The 22,180-nt window shown below is 39.8% G+C and overlaps 1 protein-coding gene across 2 annotated transcripts in view; it reads left to right on the top strand.

Annotated features, from left to right (window-relative positions):
* KLHL14 (kelch like family member 14) overlaps positions 1–22,180 on the top strand; it is a 62,594-nt gene that overhangs the window by 5,503 nt on the left and 34,911 nt on the right. For both annotated transcript variants that reach the window (XM_083622990.1, XM_083622991.1), the window contains exon 3: positions 15,621–15,742. In XM_083622990.1, coding sequence (XP_083479116.1) covers positions 15,621–15,742 — 122 coding nt within the window. The remainder of the gene's footprint in view (positions 1–15,620; positions 15,743–22,180) is intronic.

Here is a 22,180-nt window from a genome sequence, read left to right as displayed (position 1 = left end):
ATAAAAGCACATTTGAGGCCTTAACAGTAACATGTCTGGCAACTGTCTCTAGGATAATATTCTGGCTTTCAAAATACATACTACATTACCTACTTCAGCCTCAATTCTGCACACCACCTGGTACATGATGGGGTTTGTGTTGTGGTGGATTGCTGAGATACCAGGCTGTTTGGTTCAGTGCAGATACCTTCCAGCTTCACTGGTCCATATCATTTGAAGGATATGTAGTGGTGTTCTGACCACTGAATGTTTACAGGTGTCAGGGATGCTGATACTTCTGCAGCTGGAAGCTATCTTTTTCCTTTAAGCAAAAAATGCACAGAACAGACATAGTCTGACCTTATTCTGTAGTCATTAAGGCTGCAATCCTATACCTGCTTACCTGGGAGTAAACCCCACTGAACTAAATGGGGCTTCCTACTGAGTAGATATGTATGGGCTTGCAGTGTTATGGAACTATGGGTTGAATCCATCTATGCTATATTCAGAGTAGACCCATTAAAATTAATGGGCCTAAGTTAGTCAAGCCCATTAATTTCAATGGGTCAACACTGAATAGGGCTAACATTGGCTACAACCCAGTATTTCTCACTTTTGTACTCAAATGTGAATACTGATTTAACTTGTTTGTTGCACATATAACATTGTATGGACATATTGAGAGTATTAAAACAAATTAAACTCTGTAGTCATATTAAAACTTTACTCTGGATATTATCATTGATATCCATTAATGATCTACTCTTGTATCTTGATAGTTTGACTTTCTTTAATATTCCATAATTATTCCACGATACTGTCTAGCATATACACAAAAAGATAAATAAATCAAAGATGTTCATAAGCAAAGCAAATTTTATATGCACCCGATTAAGGTTTTTTAACTGTTTCATGTGACTTAATTAAAACTGAAGAAATGAAATATAAAATTTTAAACTAAACAAATGATGATCCTTGAAAGCTTAACATTAAATGAAATAGATTCTTTAAAAGGCATGGGAACATTATTTGGAATTATTTGGGGGAAAGCATATTTAAAACTTATTGAATAAAGTAGTCTGATAGATAGAAATGAATATAGAGAATGATTTCCAGACATGATTATTGGTTTCTAGGGAGCAATAATGACATAGGTAAATTAGAACTACATGAAATGTTTTATGAGATGTTGATAAGGGATACTTATGAATATGGTTCTTTTTAAAAGAGACTAGTTTCTTTCTGAGAGGTAAATAGTTAAGTGGCATAGACATCTGCTTAGTACTCTATAATGAAGAAACATAGAATTAACACACCTGCTCTTAAAGACTGATTAACATCCTGCTGCAGACTCCCATTTACTTTAATGGGGGCTGTATCAGGCCTTTAGCATAATTTGATAACTGTCTTCCTGATTTGCTTAAAATTACACTTTTGTTCCTAATGCACTACTTAAAACTATTGCATGCAGATGCTTTGGGATTTGCCCTATTTGCAAACTTTAAACTCCCACTAAAGAGAAAGGGTAAATAGCCAAAAGCCTGAATTATGATTCTCAAGTTGCTCTCTGGAAGTAGTAATTTTATGTATCTTTTGTATTGCAGCCCTAAAATAAGATAATACTGTTATCACTGCTGCAAAACAAGTGCACATATTTGAAACTATAATACCTTTGATGATGGTCTGTCTCAAAATGAAATCCTTCAATGGATGCAAGACCATAGCCAACATTTATTACATTTCAAATGCATTATATAGATCATACCAATATGCTAGTTCTAGAGAATCAGTAGTAAAGTAAGATATACTTTTCACCCATAAAATGTAAATGTTTGTTCTAAAAAATATGGAAAATGTATTTTTCCATAAGAAAGAAATCATAAAATTTCAGAGTTTAGTGGAACTTAATCCTAAGAATTGTATAAAGAAGTACAGCTTTATACCCTGTAAAGTGCTGCATATAACATGCATGATTTGCCCTCTCTGCTTTACACACAAGGGGAGGAGATTTAAAGTTTCCATTTGCAGTTTGTAACAAGCAGCAGTTTCCTGTTTTGTCTGAATATGAGAAACTGTGGTTCATTCAAACCACAATTTGTTAACAAACCAAGATAGCACACTATGCTTTGTTTCAGTATCCTGATTTGTTACCTTATTATGATTTCTACAAACAAAACTCTCGTGTTCAGATGAAATAGGAAACCACAGTTTGTTACAAACTGTGAATCAAAGCTAAATCTTGTTACACACAAAGGAGTAAGGGATAAAGTACAGTTATGAGGATCATGCATGTATTGACAAACCATGATTTTGTTACTTCTGAATTGGGCTTCTGCATTAACTCTCAGTTGCTGAATGAAGAGGCAAATGCTAACATGGAGATTGTAATGTTTATATGGCTTGCTCGAGGTAATAATAAAGCATCAACTTCAGCTTTCCCCCTTATTTGACTAGCAACCAGTCATCAGTGTCCTGGTGGCAGAGACTCTTCCTTGCATTACAGTTTATGGTTTTCTTGGTGACTGGTTTTAAAGATGATAATTTCCTTTGCATTTTCAATTACATTTTAGAGCTGTGAGTTGAAAGAATTGGAATAAAAGATGGAGAGTTTACTTTGTTCCCATACTTTCCCCATAAACTGAGAAAAATGAAACAGCTCTCTCCAGGCAAATGGTATCACTTTTGCCTTTCAGCAAATGGGAGAAGTTGGATGTTTGAAAGGGCTCTTTAGGTTTTTCTACTAATCTTGGTTCACTAGGAAGTCTTAGCAAGAAAGGACCATGATACCTCTTCCTCCCACCTGTTCTTGCAGCTCACTACCATTTGCCTGGGTGCATGAGCTCTTTTTTAATGTCTCACATATTGATAGTTACAGTGACTGTGCAATGGAAATCAGGTTGGATACTTCAAGACAATGGTTTACATGTTTATCCAGAACTCTGTAATTCTTTGCCTCTTGCACCACTGAGTAGAACTTAGTTGTCTAAAAGTGTCCATCACACAATGGACTTCACTAGAGTGCTTTTTTATATTTTTTTAAAAAGCTAGATATTGATACTTGTCAAGTTAGACTTACTGCAAAGTCCGTTGCATGAAGGCATATAATTGTCAATGGCCAATAAAGCACTTTTTATCATTTTTATCATTCTAAAGTTCAATCAAGTTTTGCCACTCTGTTTTCCAAGGGGCAGACTTTATTTATCTGTGTGTAGTTATGAGATGTAAGTATGGTTGAAATCCTAGTTGCAGTCTGTGTATGCTCACTGCTCTTTATAGGCACCATAATCAAATATTAACTAAGGAAGGGGAGCGCCTGGCACTTGCTTGAGATGAGGGGCTTTGGAGACCCGTTCTCCTGTTTGGTTTGGGTGCAAGTGTGAGGGGAGAGGGAATTGGGTTTGAAGCTGCATGTTCTTGCAAGCCAGTTGTATTTCCCCCACAACACTATGCAGAAAGGGTCCTCTTCTCAGTTTAAAGATTCCTGTTGGAAGGAAATTGGTCTTGGAGGCAATAGCTGATAACATATACCATGCAAGCCTACTGGTGGAGGGTTTGTGCCTGAATGCTGCTCTCATGCTGGCAACATACACTGGCAGTAAGCGGGCAACATGTATGTCCAGACCAGGGGCTCCACTAGAGTTGGGTTCATGGGGCTTGAGCTCCAAATCTTTTTCTAAGTGCCCCAAGCATTTCTCTGTGGGTAATGATTTTGGGGGAAATGGAATTGTAAAGGGTCGATTTGGGTAGGATATTAATTTGGAAGAATAAATGTGTTTAGAGAGATAATTTGAGGGTAATTTGAAAGGGAATTTAACTGATTTGGATAAAGATATATTGGGAAATTAACTGGGAGTAAAAGAATTGAAGGAGGACTGATTTTAGGTGCTCTGGGTAGGGTGCAAATTAATTGAATAATTTACACAGGGCGATTTGGATGAGAAATAGGCTGACTTGCCTTCTCTGACATTTAAATTCTGAATTTGCATCTATACACATTAGCATATGGTGCTCTTATTTAACTTTGTGTCAAGGGGTCCATGCCCTCCAAACCTTTAAGTACCTAAATATTCCCCTGGTACAGACCTCAGCCCCATTGGGTTTGGAGACTGTTGAGCTTGCTTTAAAAAGAAAAGGCAAGTTTCTCATAGTTCAGTTGGTAGAGCATTCAAGTAGAGTATGACTTTCTTAATTTTAGGGTCATTGGTTCGAGGCCCATGTTAGGCAAAATATTCTTGCATTTCAGGGGATTGGACTAAATGACCCTTGTGGTCCCTTCCAACTCTACAATTCTATGATTCCACAATTCCTATATATATTTAGAGGTTCCTTTAACCTCTAAGGACCCACTTGAATGCTCCCACTTCCCCATTTTGCCACCCTGCTCATCCCTATGCAGCATACTTATGCTTGTTGCCTTCCATCTCACAAGGCAAAACTTTGAAATGGAGCTGAATGGAGGCCTGCTGTTCAAGTGAAAAGGGGGAGTAAAACAAACAAGCCAAAAAGAACCCACTAAGCACATTCAGATCCTTCAGCTTACCTTAGTTTGCTGTTTAGTTTGCTGCCAGTATCCCTTGTTATTGAACTATAACACTCTGTATCAAATGAATGGCCTTCTGCCAAACGTATTAATTTGAAGCTGCTTTTCTGTGTAGAGAAAGAACCATGTGAGACAACATCTGCCTTCTGAGGTCAAGTACTATAAATATGTCATAATAAGTCAAGTAGTAAGGTGATTATTGTGGGACTGAAAGTGGGAGATGAGACCGGCAAGCTATCACAAGCATTTTGACACAGTTCTTGTATATATGAAATACCTCACTGTGATCATCTACTGAACCCACCTGGATTATCTGCTGCTCCTATTTTGTACTCTTTGTGTGAGCTGTGCAGTGTTTAGAGATGTCTCTCTACCAAGTAGACCAAAAAACATGGAGATAAATTTTATCTATGAATCATATATGTATCTTGTATTTTTTCCTGAGGAGCTCAGAGCTACAACCCAGTTCCCAGATTTTGTCTTTCCTCTGTTCCATTACTGCTAGTCCCAATTCCTGACACTGGGTTTCATATATTCAGCTTTCTTGTTCTTGATCAGACTCTTGTATTCCAATCTAAGTTTGATCAAATTTTCCATGGATTCCTCTGATGTGAATCCCTAACTGCCTTAGCCAGAACTTTCTTAGCCGCTTTGCACTGACTATCAAACCAGCCAAGGTGTGCTGATTGTGTTGTATATTAATTGTATAAGTTATCAAATAGGGCCTGAGTTCTGTGAAAATTTGCTGGAAGACATCAACGATATTTGGAAATTTGCTCATAAAAAGTTGGCGCAAGCTGGTCAGATGATCACTATATGTTGGCATCTGTCTGTCTCAAGAGACAATGGAATGTGCCTCCAGTGATGAAGTCAAACTGCTGTGTTAGCAGCACCTCTCCTGGGTGCAAGGCTGGGCAGTATGTATAGAGGTCCTGGGCTGCCCAGACAACAACCCCTCCCTCAGCCTCACTGATGTGGTCTAAAAGAAAGCAGACCTATACGTTTGGCACCAGCTTGCCTGCAAGAGCTGCTGGAAGGAGGTGTACAAGGTGCCATCCAACTGTTTTGGACTTAATAAATTAAATATTGTCCTCTGGCCCCATATATCCACATCGCCTAGAATAGATAAACTTCAGATTCAAAATAACAGCCCCAACCCTGAAGCTTTCCCCCAAACAACCAGTGCTCTTTGGCAATAGTCATTGGAGGTCATCAGGAGAAACGGCAGTCACAGTGGCATAATAAATCCCTAACTTCAAAATAGCACAACAGTTTATGGTTGGCACAATCCATGCAGAGTAATCAAATATCAAAAGTAATCAAATATGCAAAAACATAGCAGAAACGCCCCATAGAAATGCTGTCAGCTGTTCAATAAATAATAATAATCTCTGTCACTGGTTTTTAAAACTAGGAGTCATTTTAAAGAACAAAAAAGTATTTCTTGGCATTGGATTTGCAGCTAAGTTATTTGTTACCCTGGAACATTTTCAGGAAGATGGCTCCAAATATTTCTAGTAGCATATATCTCTTGCTGTGTCATTGGAAGGGAGATAACTGATTTAGCTCAAATAAACCCTGCCAAGATTAACAGAAGCTGACTGATCAGGGGGAGGCTGGAGGGGGAGGCTGGAGAAAGTAATGGCTGAGACAGCAGACTTTTTTTTTTTTTTAGAAGCCTCAGAGGGAAATGGATAACCAGCCATAACAAAGGAACAAACATTACTTTTAGAATTCCTATGAGACTTTGATAAACTTAAGATGGGATTTGGGGTGCAATATATGCAGTGTTTCAATAGAGCAAATTAAGGAGATAAATCAGGACTGCATAATTTCTGATCACGTACCAGCTTGCTCCCTTCACAGATAGGGAGGAGAGAAGCATTCATGTTCTTTAAAGCACAGCTCTCCATGATGTCAGATCTCAGACACTACGATCAAAGACAGTGTTTTCTCCAGGACACTGTGATGTGAATTTTCTGTACAAACCTGAAGTAATGGTGAGACAGTACAATCAGCAAGAATCTGACTAATAGGGAAAGTGAAAACTTGTATATCCAGTTCACGAGAGGGTTTTTTTTAAAAAAACAACAACCCAAAAATCCTATTAAACTGCCTAAAAGGTAAATGTACAGCAGGCAACTTGCCAAGAAATTTTTGAATTGTTCACCACTGTAAATAGTGTTAGTATAATACATCCTACCTCTCCGACTCATATGTACGTACAAGAGCATAGCCTCAGGGCATGTAGTTTGGTCACCTTGCTAAAGCTAAAGCAGTTCCAGGTCTGGGTCTGGTCAGTTCCTGGGTGGGAGGCTGTCCGGAAACCCCCATTTATGCCACCTGGAATTCCATGTTGGAAGAAAGGCAGGATAAATAAATAAATATAGAAATAAAATGAATACTAAATAACACATTGAGGGGCCAGAAAACTTCTGTGGGTTGGCATTTGTTACCAGCATCACCCAACCTCTGATTTTACTCCCTCCTGGAACTCAGAGTTTATCACTAACTGCCAGGAACCAGAGGAGACTGCCCCTACCACACCAACATATCAGTAATAATATGGTAGCAAAAATCCACAGTAAAAATCCTTACTGTGGATTTTAGTCATAGGGCACTTTAGGAACCAATCCTAGCTAAATAGCTATATCAAATAAAAATAGTGTATTGCAATACAATGAATAAATGCAGCCTGTTATATGTCTGTGAAGTTGGGCACACTCTTCCAAGTCTAGCTAGCAGTATATAGAGTTGGGGAGTGGGCCCATCTCTGCCATCACATCTCTGTCAGCCCCTCACACTGCTGCTGTCCATTCCCTGGGAGGGCACATCTGTTGTGAGGAGCCAGCTCTGTGTGTCTAGGCTTTCTCCATGACATGGTTCCCTGATTGCACAGGGTTCCACATCATGACAAGCAGAGTTTGAAACTCCCATTGTTCTTGGCACTTTTTGCGACAGGGAACTGTGCCTAAGATTTCAGAATAAAACTGCAGGATGGAAGGAAAGGAGGACATTTTTCTGCCTCCCCACTTCCAGCTGCTTTCTGGAGACTGGAGAAGAGACCCCCTTAGGAGTATTAGGGGGTGGGCAGAGGAAGGACTAAACCATGTGAAAAATGAACATAATATTTTAGCTGCAGTTCATTCATTTTTAGCTTTGAATTCTTGTTATTAAAAAAGCGTGCCTAGACATTCCGTTCTTGCGCCCATCACCTAGGTTTAAGGTGCCATTTAGCTCCTAGCTTTCATATCTCAGTTTCTAACACTGATGAACAACGGATGGATAACTCTTTGGAAAGCTGCCTCTCCTCTACAGTCATGCCCCTCAGTGTGTGTGCCTGTGATAGAGCAGCCACAGCCTCACTCTAGCTTCATGTAATTGTAATGACATGAGTTTGAATGTCCAACCAGGGCTGGAGTTTTGTACACTCTTCTGTGCCTAGAGCTAGGATTTCCAAATAGAGAATTGCCAAGGCTTTCTGAGTAGGTCACCATGCTGCCTGGGGTAAATCCTGAATGAAGTGTGATACACTGAGCCTGTGGAGGCCAAGAAAATGAAACTGGCTCCAGTATTTGTGTGAGAGATTCATTTGAAAGGGTTCAAGAAATTAAACTCACCTACCTACTTGTGTAGTCCCACAGGAAGGAAGGAAAGAAGGAAGGAAGGAAGGAAAGAAAGAAAGAAAGAAAGAAAGAAAGAAAGAAAGAAAGAAAGAAAGAAGCATCTATTAATGTTTGTCTAAACAAAATATTTAATGATAAATCAAGATTACACGGTACAAATTTTCTGTACAGCTTTGGCCTGAGGCAAAAGCTGGTGACTCAGAAAGACAGTGAAGAAAAGACATGGTTGATGGTTCTTTTCCCCAAAAACATTTTTTTTAAAAGGTAATGGCAATCATAAGGGTGCAACCTCCAGGTCTGCAAGAGGAAGTTTCCATATCATATTTCTAAGAGAACCTTGCTAAGGAAATCATTTCTATGGATGATTTGATGGTGGCTGTGGGTGGGGTAGGACCGTGGTGTGCACTGTCAATGGACAAAGGGCTAAGCAAAGTTTTATTGTTTCTGTGTTCAGAATTGCAGCCTCCTGAGGCTGCTTTTGCTTTAAAACAAACACAAATGTTGGTGTATTGTTTGTATCAGTAATCTGAAGCAGGGATACAGCAACATGAAAGGAAAATACTTTAAAATGTTGCAAAAGCACTTGGGATCCAGTTAAGTGACTTAACAAGGATAGCATAATCAAACCAATAGGTGAAATCAGTTGTGTTGGCCTGGCTATTTCATGTTCATAAAAGAATGAAAGGTGAATGAAAAATGTAGTGTGGCTGTCAAGGAAGTAGCTGCACAAAGTGAAAGAAGAAATAATTTTAAGACACAAGTATTAACTTTTGAAAAAGAAACAAGTGAGGAAAGGACACTGTAGTTACATATATAAAAGAAAAATCAAGAAGAATTGGGAACAAGATACACATTATTCCTATTTGTTTCCTTTTCCATTTTTGTAAGATTTCCACTTCAGCATTTAATACTGCCTTTAATTTGTCTGCTGTTAGAATCCTCACATAAACCTCCAATTGAAAAAAAACTTGCAGAAAAACCAAAATAATAGGACTTCTTTTCTAAGCAGTACTCCAGCTCTGTACTTTGTGACCTGCACATCGGCTGTCTTCTTTCTCTTGCAGATTGCCCCTTCTCTCTGTTTTGTTTCATTAATCCAATCCCTTCTTTACAAGTTCTTCACATAACACGTGAACATAGAAGCCAACCTCCCACAAAAGAAACAGTTGAGCAGGTATTAAAATTGAGTGGAACAAATATTTATGTTATGCTGATGAATTTTTTCCATCTCCAGAATTTGGAAATATTTAATTCAAGAGCCCCCATGTCTCTGAAGCATTTCACATATTACACAGAGGCAAACCCAGTTTTGCTTATGAATAGGGAGCTGTAGATAATGATGGATCCCAGACACTTGTACCTATATTATGTTCATATTTGTAAACATGTTTGTGACATTCATATTTTATAACTTTAGGGGTACACTTGAAAAGTCTTAGGTGTAGATAGACCTAAAATATAATAGCTTGATTCATATTTCACTAACCCAAACATTGGTTTAGTGTAAAAGTGTGGGCTAGTGGAGAGGATCTGAAGCCACTTATTTTGCTTCTTTGTGGAGTTATGAGAAGGTTTGGCTTAGCATGTCATCTGAATCCAGGCTCGTGGTTAAGCTAGAGTTGCCATATTTCAAAAAGTAAAATTCCTGATACTTGCCGCAGTGTTGTTGAGCTTTTCTTTTGTTTTGAACAAACCCAAATGGTGGAGTTCTTGGAGCTGTTTCTGCTGCTTTTTCTTTCCATCACGTTGACATACATCCGGGTTTTCCTTGACATTTTGCTGTTTCGGCAAAATTTTCCCCCGATGCCATTTTTACACTAAAAAACCAGGACATGTTGGGAATTTTCCTGACGTATGGCAAACCTAGGTTAAGCACTGTCCAGACTAAACATGAGCTCCAACCAAAGTTTGTTATTGGCTGCAGCTTGTGGTTAGTCTCAAGAGAGCTTAATTATAAGCATGGTTTAGACATTTCTAGGAGTCCACATATTCACACAGTCTTGCTAAACAATGTTTTGGCTTAGCCTGACTTATTAATAAGATGTGAAGTGGGCCTGAATTTTGAAATCATCAGAGGTTTCAGCATGGACACTATATCACTCCTATGCTGTTTAGAACTGCTGAGGTATATATGGCTAGTTTACACATAATACTATTCCATGGTTAATAGCTTATCAGGGTCAAGGAGCATGGTAGTTCATACTATCTGATTGCTTTGACTTCACCCCTACCCTGGTGTGAGTGGGAGCAGCAAGCCATGAAGCCTTGTCTTGTAATTATGTCCAAACTGGAATGTAGTTTGTTTCACCTTACATGGATCCATGTTGGCTAGTGACCATAGTTTGTTAGGAAGAAGCTATTGGTACAAGGGGAAAAAACTAGGTATAAAAGAATTATTGGATGCCAAGATCCACTTTGGGGACAAGTAGTGAGAAAATCCCAGCAGATGTTTAAAATCACAAAATATGCAGCAAAGTATAGCATGGAAATATAGGCTGTTAGACCTTTAAAATATGCCCTTCCAAAGTTTCCCTTTCAAAGGTTGGATTCATGTGCTTTTCCATACAGCATTCAGAAAAAAAGTTTGTTTGTTTTTCTTTTGCAGCTTGGGCTGTTTTACTATGTAATCAGCTTAAGTCTACTGAATTCAGCGGGTCTACTCTGAATGTGACTTAGTTGGATACCATCCTCAAGTTATAATTTCTTGAGGATGGTATCCAACTAAGTCGCATTCAGAGTAGACCCGCTGAATTCAGCACTTTTGGTGTCCAACTGTCTTCTATTTCTTTTTTGTTGTAGGGGAGGTATCAGCAATTTCCTTCTCTGTTATGATACCCCACAAACTGCAGAAAGCCTTCCATAAATAGTTGATAGGATTTAACTGTGGATTGCTTTTAATAATGCTGCATTTTTACTGATTTCTGTTACTCATTTTTCATTTTTAAAATCTCAGGATATTGGTTTTTTTGGGGGGGTGCGAAACATGTACAGAAGTAGGCTTCTGCATGCATCTTTAAAGGGATTATATGCTGGATGTGCAATTCCTCAGTCCAGCAGTATCTGTGCATGTGTAGAATCCTCAAATAAGCTGAAAATCACACCAAATCAGTTTTTTGGCAGTGGAAACTGAGGTCTATCTCAACAACCCACCTTCTCTTTTCTCCACTGAACAGGTGACTGACACAACTTGCAGTTTGGTTTGTTTGTTTGTTTGTTTTGAGAGGGCTACACATACACAGCTCTGGTTTCTACATGTTCACATTGTACAATTTGGGCCCAAGTATACATTACCTGTTACCGCTATTTGGTAATTCATATCAGAGTGTCGCCAGTCATCCTGCACCTCAGACAAGACAACTTTTACTATTTTTTGTTTCTTCATAGTGCTATGAGGCTTGAAGATGGTTTTTTAGATGAATGTGAAATGCAAAAACTAATAAAAAATTGAAATAAGCTTCTTTATTGGCCAAACTTGCAATGGTTTTCAGAATTTTAAAGTACAAGTGAAGTTGATTGTGATAGAAATAGAACATGCTACACAAGGCGGTTGGAATAAACAATTTACTCTCTCATTAAGGATGACCATGCTTAGGTGACTTATGGCTTAACGTTGCTCAGTCTCTTGTTATGTGTTCAGCCATCCTTAACTCAAATTAAAACATGGTTTATTCTACTCCCCCTTTGGAGAGATTGGGTAGAATGAAACGTTATTAAAATTTTCATCTATCAGGCATGAATCGGAAGGTAGTCCATGCTGACAGTGACTGTGGAACTGATTCTGATCTCATGGGTCAAAGGGATCTCGAATTTAAATTTACTAACTTTGTTACTGCCTGCTAGCTATTCTGTGTCTGATTTCTTTTAAAGCAGGTAATAACTATCTTTTACTATAAGAGGCAGTCTTGGCATGATGGCTAAATATAAATTGGCAAATAAACTAACACCAAGCCCTATTTCTAGATTCATGTGCACATGCACTTAAGCAGCAAGCTCCTTCATATTCAATGCTACTCCTTTTGTAAATGAAATGTTTCCCTTGCTTGAATAATGTACTATCCAGAGGCCCACCTGTGGCACAAATGTCACAAATAGTGATTGTTTGATGTATAATGGTTTTTGCTACATACTGTCATGTTATATTAATAAAATTTTGAAAATGAGGGAGTGGGACAAAAACAAGTAGTGATCATTCTGAGCACAGTTTAGAACAGATACGTGATACTGTTCAATGTGAAGCAAGCATTACAACCCTAAAAGTTCTGTAACTTGGGTAAAATTCTGAGCCAGAAAGTAAGTTAAGCTTTTCTCCCACTCTTTCTTCCCACACACCCACACCTCCAAGTCTCCTCCCATTCCCTTTCCTTTGTTGTTGCTTTGGTGAGGCACCAAGAGCATGGGAAGTGAGCCCTTTCTTCCCTGCTCTCCTCACTGATGCCTGGCATGCAGCTATGCCTGTGTACTAGAGACAAGAAGTGCTGCAAAATACCATCTCCCATGTCAGTAGTGCTGGAAAACCACATTCCTGTGTGTCTGGCACTGAGCCTTAAGTAACATGCAAGGTATTAGAGAAGGGAAGAAAGAGCTCCCACCTTTCCCCTGCCATCGCTGCTGTCACTAGAGCAACATAAAAGGCAAATGTGAGGGATGAAGCTGGTGTGTAAATGCAGAGCCGTCTTTCCCATAGGGCTTAGTGGTGTGCTGCACCAGGGTGCCGGCCTCTCGGGGTGCCCCAGCAAGTGGAGGAGCTGTGCGGCTTTGCCAGCGGCCTCCCCTATCCCTGCACACCCACCAGCTGCGCCCCGCCAACCATAAGGCTGGTGGGCATGCAGCTTCCCTCCCAAGCCTCCTTGGTAGGAGAGCGATCCTCACAGAGGCTTGGGAGTGAAGTTGCGCCCCTCCCAAGCTTCCGCGGGAGGAGAGCGCAGCTTCACTCCCATGCCTCCTCAGGAGGAGAGCCATCCCTGCAGAAGCTTAGGATGGAAGCTGTGCCCCACCAACCATATGGCTGGCAGGCGCACAGCTTCCTTCCCAAGCCCCTGTGGGGCTCGCTCTCCCACAGCGGCATGGGGGAGAGCTGCCCCCCAATGGCTGGCAGTGTGGAGCTACAGCCACCCCAACACTATCTGTGGTAATTTGGGGGTGCTGGGGTGCTGGGCAGATATTTGCACCCCGGCGCCGCATCTGCTAAAGACAGCCCTGTGTAAATGGATCACATCCTGTCATGCTCCAGCAACATCATCAGGATGCAGCCAAGTCCGAAACAAACTCAGAACTGGGTTTGAGAGAACTAAGCTATTTTCTGAGTTTGAGAGCAACTTGGGGTGTTTTTTAACAGCCCAATTCTGACCAAGAGGAGTTTGCCCACCGCTAGTCACAAGTAGCACAGGCAGCCTGAACAAGAACTGGAGGTCCTGTGGACTTAGCTTTGGCATAACATCTGGCCTGTGACTTCCACATTGTGTGACCATCTGCTTCTGATTTGCTAGGTTAGAGATAAAACCCAAGCACAGGACGTGAGCTGTATATGTTCTGTAATGTGCACATTAGAATAGCACTGAATTGTGGTGTTATAATAAAGAGTTGTATAATCATATGAAGGAGGGTGCAAGTAAGTGCATTTAGGATTGCAGCCTTAGTTTGCTGTAATTGTAATCTTTGTGGTCCAGTCCTATACACCAAGTGTGTAGTACCTTTGGCCTTCCAGAAGTTGTTGAACTACAATTCTCATCAGCCCCAGCAAGCATGGCCAATTTCAGCAAGATTTGGAGCCCCATAGGTTCCCTACATCTGCTGTACACACACATCTGAAGTCCCATTGAACTAAGTGGTTCTTATCTCTGAGCAGAAGGATTGCACCTTCAATATCATAATTAAGATAATAAGGCTATACAGACAGAATTCGAAACTCACTTGAGTTCATTTTCCACAAATGTTTCCATTAGAGCACCATGCTAATATAATTAGTTGGTCAAACATATGCAGGCTTTAGTAGTAGTAGTTGTTGTTGTAAGAATGCAGTGTGTGGACATTAGTGATAAAGCTCCCTTTACTGAAGTACTTTTTTATTAACAGAGTATCTCAGCATCAGAAGTGTTGCCCTCTTTTTTAATGTACCTAAAATGGTTCAGTAATAATTCAAACCGGTTAATGGAAACAAGTCCTGTTTTGCTTTCCAGAACCATTGATTAATGCAATAAAGATTGCAGGGTAACCAAGTAGGTCAGCAACCCTGCAGTGAGACGTTGCATCAGGCACATAACATACGTCCATAGCATGTGCATATAGTTAAAATTTCACATCACAGTAGAATGAATTGCCTTACCATGGTTCCCTATTTAGAATTTTATCACTTTTCCAGGCTTCTGTAACTGATAGATGTTCAATTATATGTAAAGTGACTATTAAAGCATCAGTACTCATCTAGGGGTCTAGGTCTCCTCTCCCCTTTTCTCTTGAAATTGTGTTAAAGCCATTAGTGTTACAAAGAAACGTGCATTCATCAGGTATAGCGATGGAGGCCAGGGTGCATATTACAGCTTTTACTGCATATGAGACGTTGCAGTCCTGTTCTTAAGAACTGCCAGGCAGATTGGGAATCACGGTCACGGTTAATAGCAGCGAATTGCCAGCTCTTGATGGGTGGGTAGTCACTCTTTTCAGTGGCTGCCCCCTGGGGGAGAAGGTAGAAAAACAGAGGGAGGGAATTAGAGTGACTTTGCACACTTGAGCAGGTTCATGCCGCTGGATCAGTGGCAAGCATTGGCAGGGCTCCACTCTGGGGAGGCTCACAACAACATCACAGTCTCATTTTACCAATTGGTGTTGCTATAGCCAGTGGTGCTCAGAGGGAGAGCAGAGAAAGGAGGGGCTGTGGAGGGGGAGGAGGCAATGTAGGGCTAAATTAAACAAAACAAAAAAAAAGGGTTTTGTAAGTAAGTAGAGTTCAGCCTGTACCTGTTAGCACAGTGCTACTAATTGTGCCAGAAGTGTTGGAATCTAAGTTTCAGTGTGTGATTAAAGAATTGGTTCAGAATCTCTCTGCATAGCCTTAATTTTTTCAAGGTTCTTTGGGTGCAGAATGGCTTTATAATAATGATTTTGACTAATACGATTTTTGACATGCAACTTTAATGTTTAACCTTAGTACAACTCCAGAGCATTTCATGTGTATTCAGCTGTAAAGAGTGATGATTTAAAGGGATAATATGAGAAAAAGGTCATTCTAGAATAAACCTTTAACAAATTGCATAAAGGAAACTTATTATTCCACAAGTAGAGGGCTATGCAGCTTTTCTTATTATTTTTTCTGCTAGATTCAAAAAGTTGTTGAGACATGATAGGGAAAGGAAACCAAAAAAAAAAGTGAAATAGAAAACTACAAGCAGTGAACATTCCTATGATGGTTATGATTTTGTTGCTACTAAAAATATTCTCCAATAATGTGGTTATTCATCTTCTCTCTCTTTTGGGTGAAGAATTCGCTCCAACAAGAAAATGCTTTTGTTGGTTGGTGGACTGCCCCCTGGACCTGACAGGCTACCCAGCAATTTGGTTCAGTATTATGATGATGAAAAGAAGACATGGAAAATACTGACAAGTAAGCAGTTTACTTTACGTTGAATTACCTTGATGAATTTTAAAACATGGTTAATTAAATTAGACACTTTATTGATTTGCTTCCCTACAGAGATTTGTTTATATATTACACAGGTTTCACAATGGAAGAGTAAATTGAGAATGTAGGAGATAGTACCTATACAACAGAACAAGCCTAAATTAAATCTGTCTTAAAATCATTTTAGTACGCTTATAGTGAAAACTGGCAAAGCTTTCTTAAATAAACCTGTCTCCTCCTCTAGGTACCTTTGCCTTCTATTACAGCGTATATTATATCCTGTGGACACAATCCAGCCAGTTAAGACCAAGTGCCACTAATTTAAGTAGGAGAGTTCAAAACATGCCTAGATCACTCACACGGAAACTGATGCGACTTGGAAATTCCTAGCTTTCTAATTGGATTGTGTCCTATTTATATTATACTTTAGAGCTCATGGCATATTGCATTGTACTGCATACCCTTTTACACCACTCATGGCATAGAGAATTGCCCCCTCCCTCCCATTGCGGTCTTCCACAGCTCTCACTGACACAGCCAGGTATCAGTGGTACAGGTCAGCTTCGGTAAACTGTACTGGCAGGTTTTCTATCCAGATCTGTCCCCTTCTTTCTCAATGGCAACTATGTTTTACAGCAAGCATTTTGTCTTAAGCTTTGGAACTTATTGCTATAGTGGTTACGATTTCCAATCTAACGTGGTCATGGAATCAAATAATAGTGTTTTTTCCTGGTGCAGTAGGCTGTGTATTTACTGGTCCCCTTGTGGGCAGACTAGCCGCACTGGTCAATAAAACTACATTTTTAACTGTCAGAATTGCCTAAAGCTGTTCAGATAAAATTATAAATGAGCAATTCTGATCCATAAATCAAAGCCATACTTTAAAGGCCGGACAACTTGTGAAACTTAGATTTTCTAACAGAAATGCTGTTTCCCAGGCAGCCTGATCCTAGGAGGCCACTTTACCTGCAGTGGAGCAAACACAAGCTTGGCGCATGCCGGGGGGGGGGGGGAAGAGATGTACCACGCAGGGAACAGCACCGGTACAATAGCTCCAACTACTGCCAGTGCTCAAAGGTACTAATTGTGCCCATGACACCTTAGTGACCCATCTCATGTTCCTTAGTATCTTAGAAAACTATATCACTTTTCTCAGGACTCAAGTGTAGTTTCAAACTGCAACACTGGACACAGTTGTGTATGTGTGTATACATGTATTACTACTGGCTTACATTCTTTTGCCTCCCTTTGGGATGACCAGATTCAAAGATTTCTCATAGTACTGAAGAGGGCATTTTTGGCAGATGCAGGTTCTCATAGAGTGAAAATGTGCATTTAGCAAAATATATTGTTCTACACCACTATTATCCTCATTTGTATGTGTTTATACTTTCCTTCCTTCCTTCCCTCCCTAGTTGTTTAAAAAAAGAGATTTAAACAACAACCAAATAAGGTGTCATAGCTTTCAGGTTTACAGGAATTGCTGTGTTTCACTTACACAAGATTGAATTTCATCTGTAAAAAGAAAGTATATCAGAGTATACATAGTATGTTTACATTGGAAGATATTTCTTTTAAAAAAAGAAAAACTAATTATATACAGTGAAATATTAGTCTGAAAAAAGACTCAGTTTGCTTCTGAGATTGCGCTTCTGAGATTGATTGTACAGTAGAGTTGTTCTCAGGCAGGAGCAAATGAAAGAGAACTCACTGTGGAATATGTACATCAGGAATCTCACTCGCAATGCAGCACCAAATGAAATATTTATCAAATGCATACTTACTGCTTTTAAAGACTTGACTGTCACTTTTAATTCACTGGTCTCATACAATGTAGGAAAAGTATTTGGTGCTTCCAGACTGGAGTCTCCCAAAACCACTCAACTGTTGTTTCCCCTCTATATATGGTATATGAAGAATTATAACTGACTTGGCAGGTGTGTTGGTGGCTAGCACTGAGTATGCACAATCAAAAGGAAAATAAAGTGCCAAACCAGAATATTGATCTAATATCTTTAGCAAAACTTACTGCTTTGGTCACCTCTGACACTAGTAGCCTCTGGTGTTGGTTGCAGGGCTCTGAATGGCAAATAAGAAAGACTAAACATAGCCTGGAAGTTGCTGTTAACAGCATTTTGGAAGTGGGGAGATAAGGTTGCCACACAATCAATCAATGTTCTGTAAGCTTTCTGCAGCTTGTATATTGGAGGGAAGATGAGACAACTCCACTTAGACACGGCCAGAGAAAACTTTGATAATCAGTTTTTAAAAGCCTTTCTCCTCACCCCCAGATATGTGCTAAAGGACTTCTTAAATCACACTGTAGTAACCCAGCTCAATAACATTAGGTAGAAGAAAAATATAAAAAGCAGCTGAAGAAAAACATATAATAAAATATTTAAACTAATTCACTTTTAATTAATGTACTTACTCTAAAAGGCGATGTTTTCTCATGACACCAAAGGGAAGAACACACTCAGGTGATGTGATTTTCACCACATGAATAGGTTGCTAACATGCTTTCTGAGGCCATTGTTTTAGAACCCATTATAAAGTTACTTTTGTAACTGTATCCTAGGAAACGGTGCTAATGGATACAGAACATGCCACTACAGAGGCTACAGTTTGTGGAGCACCTCTGAAATCATTCTGTCTGTAGGGATGTTTTGAGGTCTCCAGGATCCAGGGCTCTTGGAAGTTATCTATAGTGTCTCTATCAGATCATTATCGGTGTCATTGTGGCAAGCAAGTGAACACATAAATTCTGGGGCATCAAGAAGCAGCTTACTGGGTGGAGCAGAGCCACTACACTACGTAGCTTCCTGGCAGGCGAGTCACGGTTGCTTACTGGGACAGAGAGGGCAAAGGGGCACAGTGGTCTGCATAGTGCAAATGCACCATTGAAGCCAGGTACCATGCCAACCTCACCACCACTGACTCACTCCTTCCGTCCTGGTAAGCAACAGTAGCCCACTTGCCAGGAAGCAACTGTAGCGCCTTTGGCCCACCCAGCAAATTGCTTCCAGAGGGATCCCTTTGCATCTGGGATCCCTTCTGCGGCACTTGTGGGCACTGTAGTCTCCTAAACACCCCCAGTGGTGCCCACCATGCCTGCCCCACCACTCCTGATTTTTATTTATATTTCCACAGAATTTATCCAGCCTCAAGTGAGCCCAAAGGCTCCTAGGAAGGGAAAGAAAGAGGCTGGGGCTACTGGAAGCCCTTTTGTCCTTGGGGCATGTAGGTGTTTGGCCTGTGTGAACATTACCAGCTTTTCTTCAGTGCTATGGGTATTGGTGCCTGTGAGAGTTTCCTAGATTTCCATATCTTCTTTATGCTGCTTCATCTTGGCATCTGTAGAACTGGACAGTAGTGAGAGAGAAGCCATAAGCATAATTTGATGAATGCTTTGATGTTCCCATAGGACTAAGGAAAATGTTGTGTTGGAACTATGGATCTTGGAGACACGATCAAATTAAGAATCAGATGTGAGATTTTGGATGAGTGGGGAGGTGCATCCTTCCTATATCTTTTTTTCCCATTTCTAAGAGGAAAAGCAATATCTGGCTGCATCAGTTGATTTTTTTAGTAGAATAGTTAAACAAATCATAAATGCTGGTCTCCATAAGTATTCGCCTAGCCAGAACTATGAAGACAGCTGCAGGCTTAGTGTGGATGTTGTGCATGGTAGCTCAGCAAGGAAAAGTTCTTGTTTTGCCTGGTTTGATTTTTCAATATGTTGATCAAGGTTATTGTTATCGTCTATACTTACTGTTGGCTACACAACATCCCTCAAGTATTTCTATTAATAGAAATAATTGCACTCTTCTTAGAACAGCAGTACTCAGTGTGGTGGTCCACAGACTGGTGCTGGTCCATGAGCCATAGGATGCAGTCCCCTGCAGCTCCACCACAGCCCAGGTTGGGTAGGATACTTCAGGAACTAAATATGGTACCTTGACATAGCACATTGGGGGGGTGGGGTATGCAGTTCCACCATATCAGCTAGCTTGAGAAGCACTGTCTTAGAAGTACGGAGCACATATAGAAACATATGAAGCCAGGTGATTAGTCAATTTAGCTCTGTACTGTCTTCTGTGATGCACAGTGGTTCTCCAGGGTTTCAGACAGCAATCTTACACCTACCTGTAGAGGCCAGTGACTGAACTTAGGACCTTCTGCAATCAAACCTACTGAGATACGGTCCCTCCCAATCTTAGTCATGGAACCAGAGGAAGAAGCATGGGGCTGCTTCCAGTTTTAAAAGACATATTGGAAGGGGGAAAAGATTCGAAGGAATTAAGATTTTTCTGTACAATACAACATCACATGCACATGCATGGTACTTTTAAATGATTGTATTTTTCATAGGATATCTGGAAACAAAGGAAAAGGAGACTGAAGGGTGCAAGCAAATATATCTTATTTTGAACAAGTGTTTTTATCTCGTTTGTGTTCTGCAAGTTAAGTGAAAATGCTAGATGCAGAAAAAAGCTTCTTTGCTGACTCACCCATTGTTCTCAAACACAGGGCCTGCACAAAACATGCATTTAAAATAAACGAGTATTATCTGCGACATATAGCAAAATTGGGTGGTTCAGAGTAGCAGCAAAAGCTTTGCATTGTTGACTGTGACTTTATCACTATAAATACTCTCATTATACTTTAAATTGAGTTTGGAATCTGCTTAACACTGGAGTTTTTACACATCAGTCAAATGAAAGGCAGATACTGCTGTTTATATTGTAGTCGGATTATGTAATATTTACGACAATGTTTTTGTTCAGTCCTTTTTTAAAAATATTAGGCTGAATTTTAATGAACAGTATTGGTTCACTTGTTAGAAATAAACCTGCAAGAGATAAAGAATATATAGATTTTTTATATTTCTGGTTGTGGAGTTCTTCCAAAAAATTTCCTTAACACTAAGGCAATGATGTATTACTTTTACTTGCATTATATGTTTTTAATCAGAGCGAGACTTCACCCTAGACAAAGCGATGCTTTCTGCATGGTCTCACTTGTTTTTGCTAAAATCTTTTGACATGATTAATTTTACTTTAATGCTTTTGTCTTGTTGTACTGGTTAAGAAGATGAGGATGAACCAGGGCTAAAACACATGCTGTTCTATCCTGATATCGCTGGGTTTTTTAAAAAAAAAAATCTTAGTGGGCTTAAAAAAAATGAATCCAATTGGAATTAGATTTCTTGCTAGTATGCAATTTCTTGCATACTATTGAAAAGAAGATGTCATTACTGGTTGTTAGTTTTATTACTGGTGTTTCTTTAATAATATCACCTGTATAATATGGTAATTAGTGGCTACAAAAGAGATTGAATTTTACACCAAGACTCTAGCCACATTGCCAAGGAATGAACTAAGCCAACATTCTCATTCATCAAGCTCCCAGTCACCCAGGGTTTTCCTCATACTGCCATCATCCTACAGGCAAAAGGATATTGCCACATCCTTGCTGGTGCAATGTCATGCTTCCCTAATGCAGGGTTGGGGAGCAATCTAATTCTGTGCAGTGGGGGAAAATGGACTCTTGCTAGTTTTATCCCAAGCAGCATAGATTCTTTTGAAGTGCATGTTGAGATTTCATGGAGACACCTGAATAGGGTTTAGAAGGTGTTGTTTTTCAAGTCAATTAATCTTTTGTTAATTTAATGGGAGGAAGATGGCCACCGAATGCTTGAAGCAGGGTTTTGAGGTCTAAGGCCAACTCTAAGGCAAGTTTCTGCTCTATAACCAACCCTTAGCACTTGTTTTTATCCTCTCTTCCATTTTACTTCTTAACTCCTTTTAGTGCTTCGGTTTGTTGTTTTAATTTATTGTTTTATCTCATTGTTTTATTGTTCTAACTCCCCTAAACTGTGAGGCTGCATGAAGCTGGGCTGGACTGATTGCTAGGCGGTGCCAAATGCAAGATTGAGCCAAAGTTTACAAGATACTAGTTATAAATTAAGGAAGAGAAACATCTTGATTAATGATTTACAGGCAATTCCCCATTTACACGTATTTGAGACATGTGCATCGCCATCAATCTGGAAGTGGCTCTTAAAGGGGAAAAAATGCACCCCCCAAAAAAGAGCGAACATGGCATGAAAACAGCATCTAACAATCCCATAGCTTTTGCAAGTGCAATCCAAGGACTGCTGCTGATTTTTTTAAAAGGTTTTTCAGGAGTTTCCAGAGGTTTATAGAGTTCAGTGGTGGTCCCAATATACACAATTTCACATAAATGCGTGGTGCCTCGGAATGTAACCCCCTGGATGCATGAGGAGTAGCCTGTACATTTCTTGCCTATCCCCCAGAGGGATAGTTTGCATTATAGCATGTATGGAAACAGCATGTAAAATTATACATTTAAAATTACACATTATAAAATAGGCAAGGATCACATGGATTATATAAT

This window comes from Podarcis filfolensis, assembly GCF_964270895.1.
Source record: "Podarcis filfolensis genome assembly, chromosome: 7".
Lineage (NCBI taxonomy): Eukaryota > Metazoa > Chordata > Lepidosauria > Squamata > Lacertidae > Podarcis > Podarcis filfolensis.
Note: the sequence above shows the minus strand (reverse complement) of the source record. Positions and strands in the feature narration are given on the sequence as shown.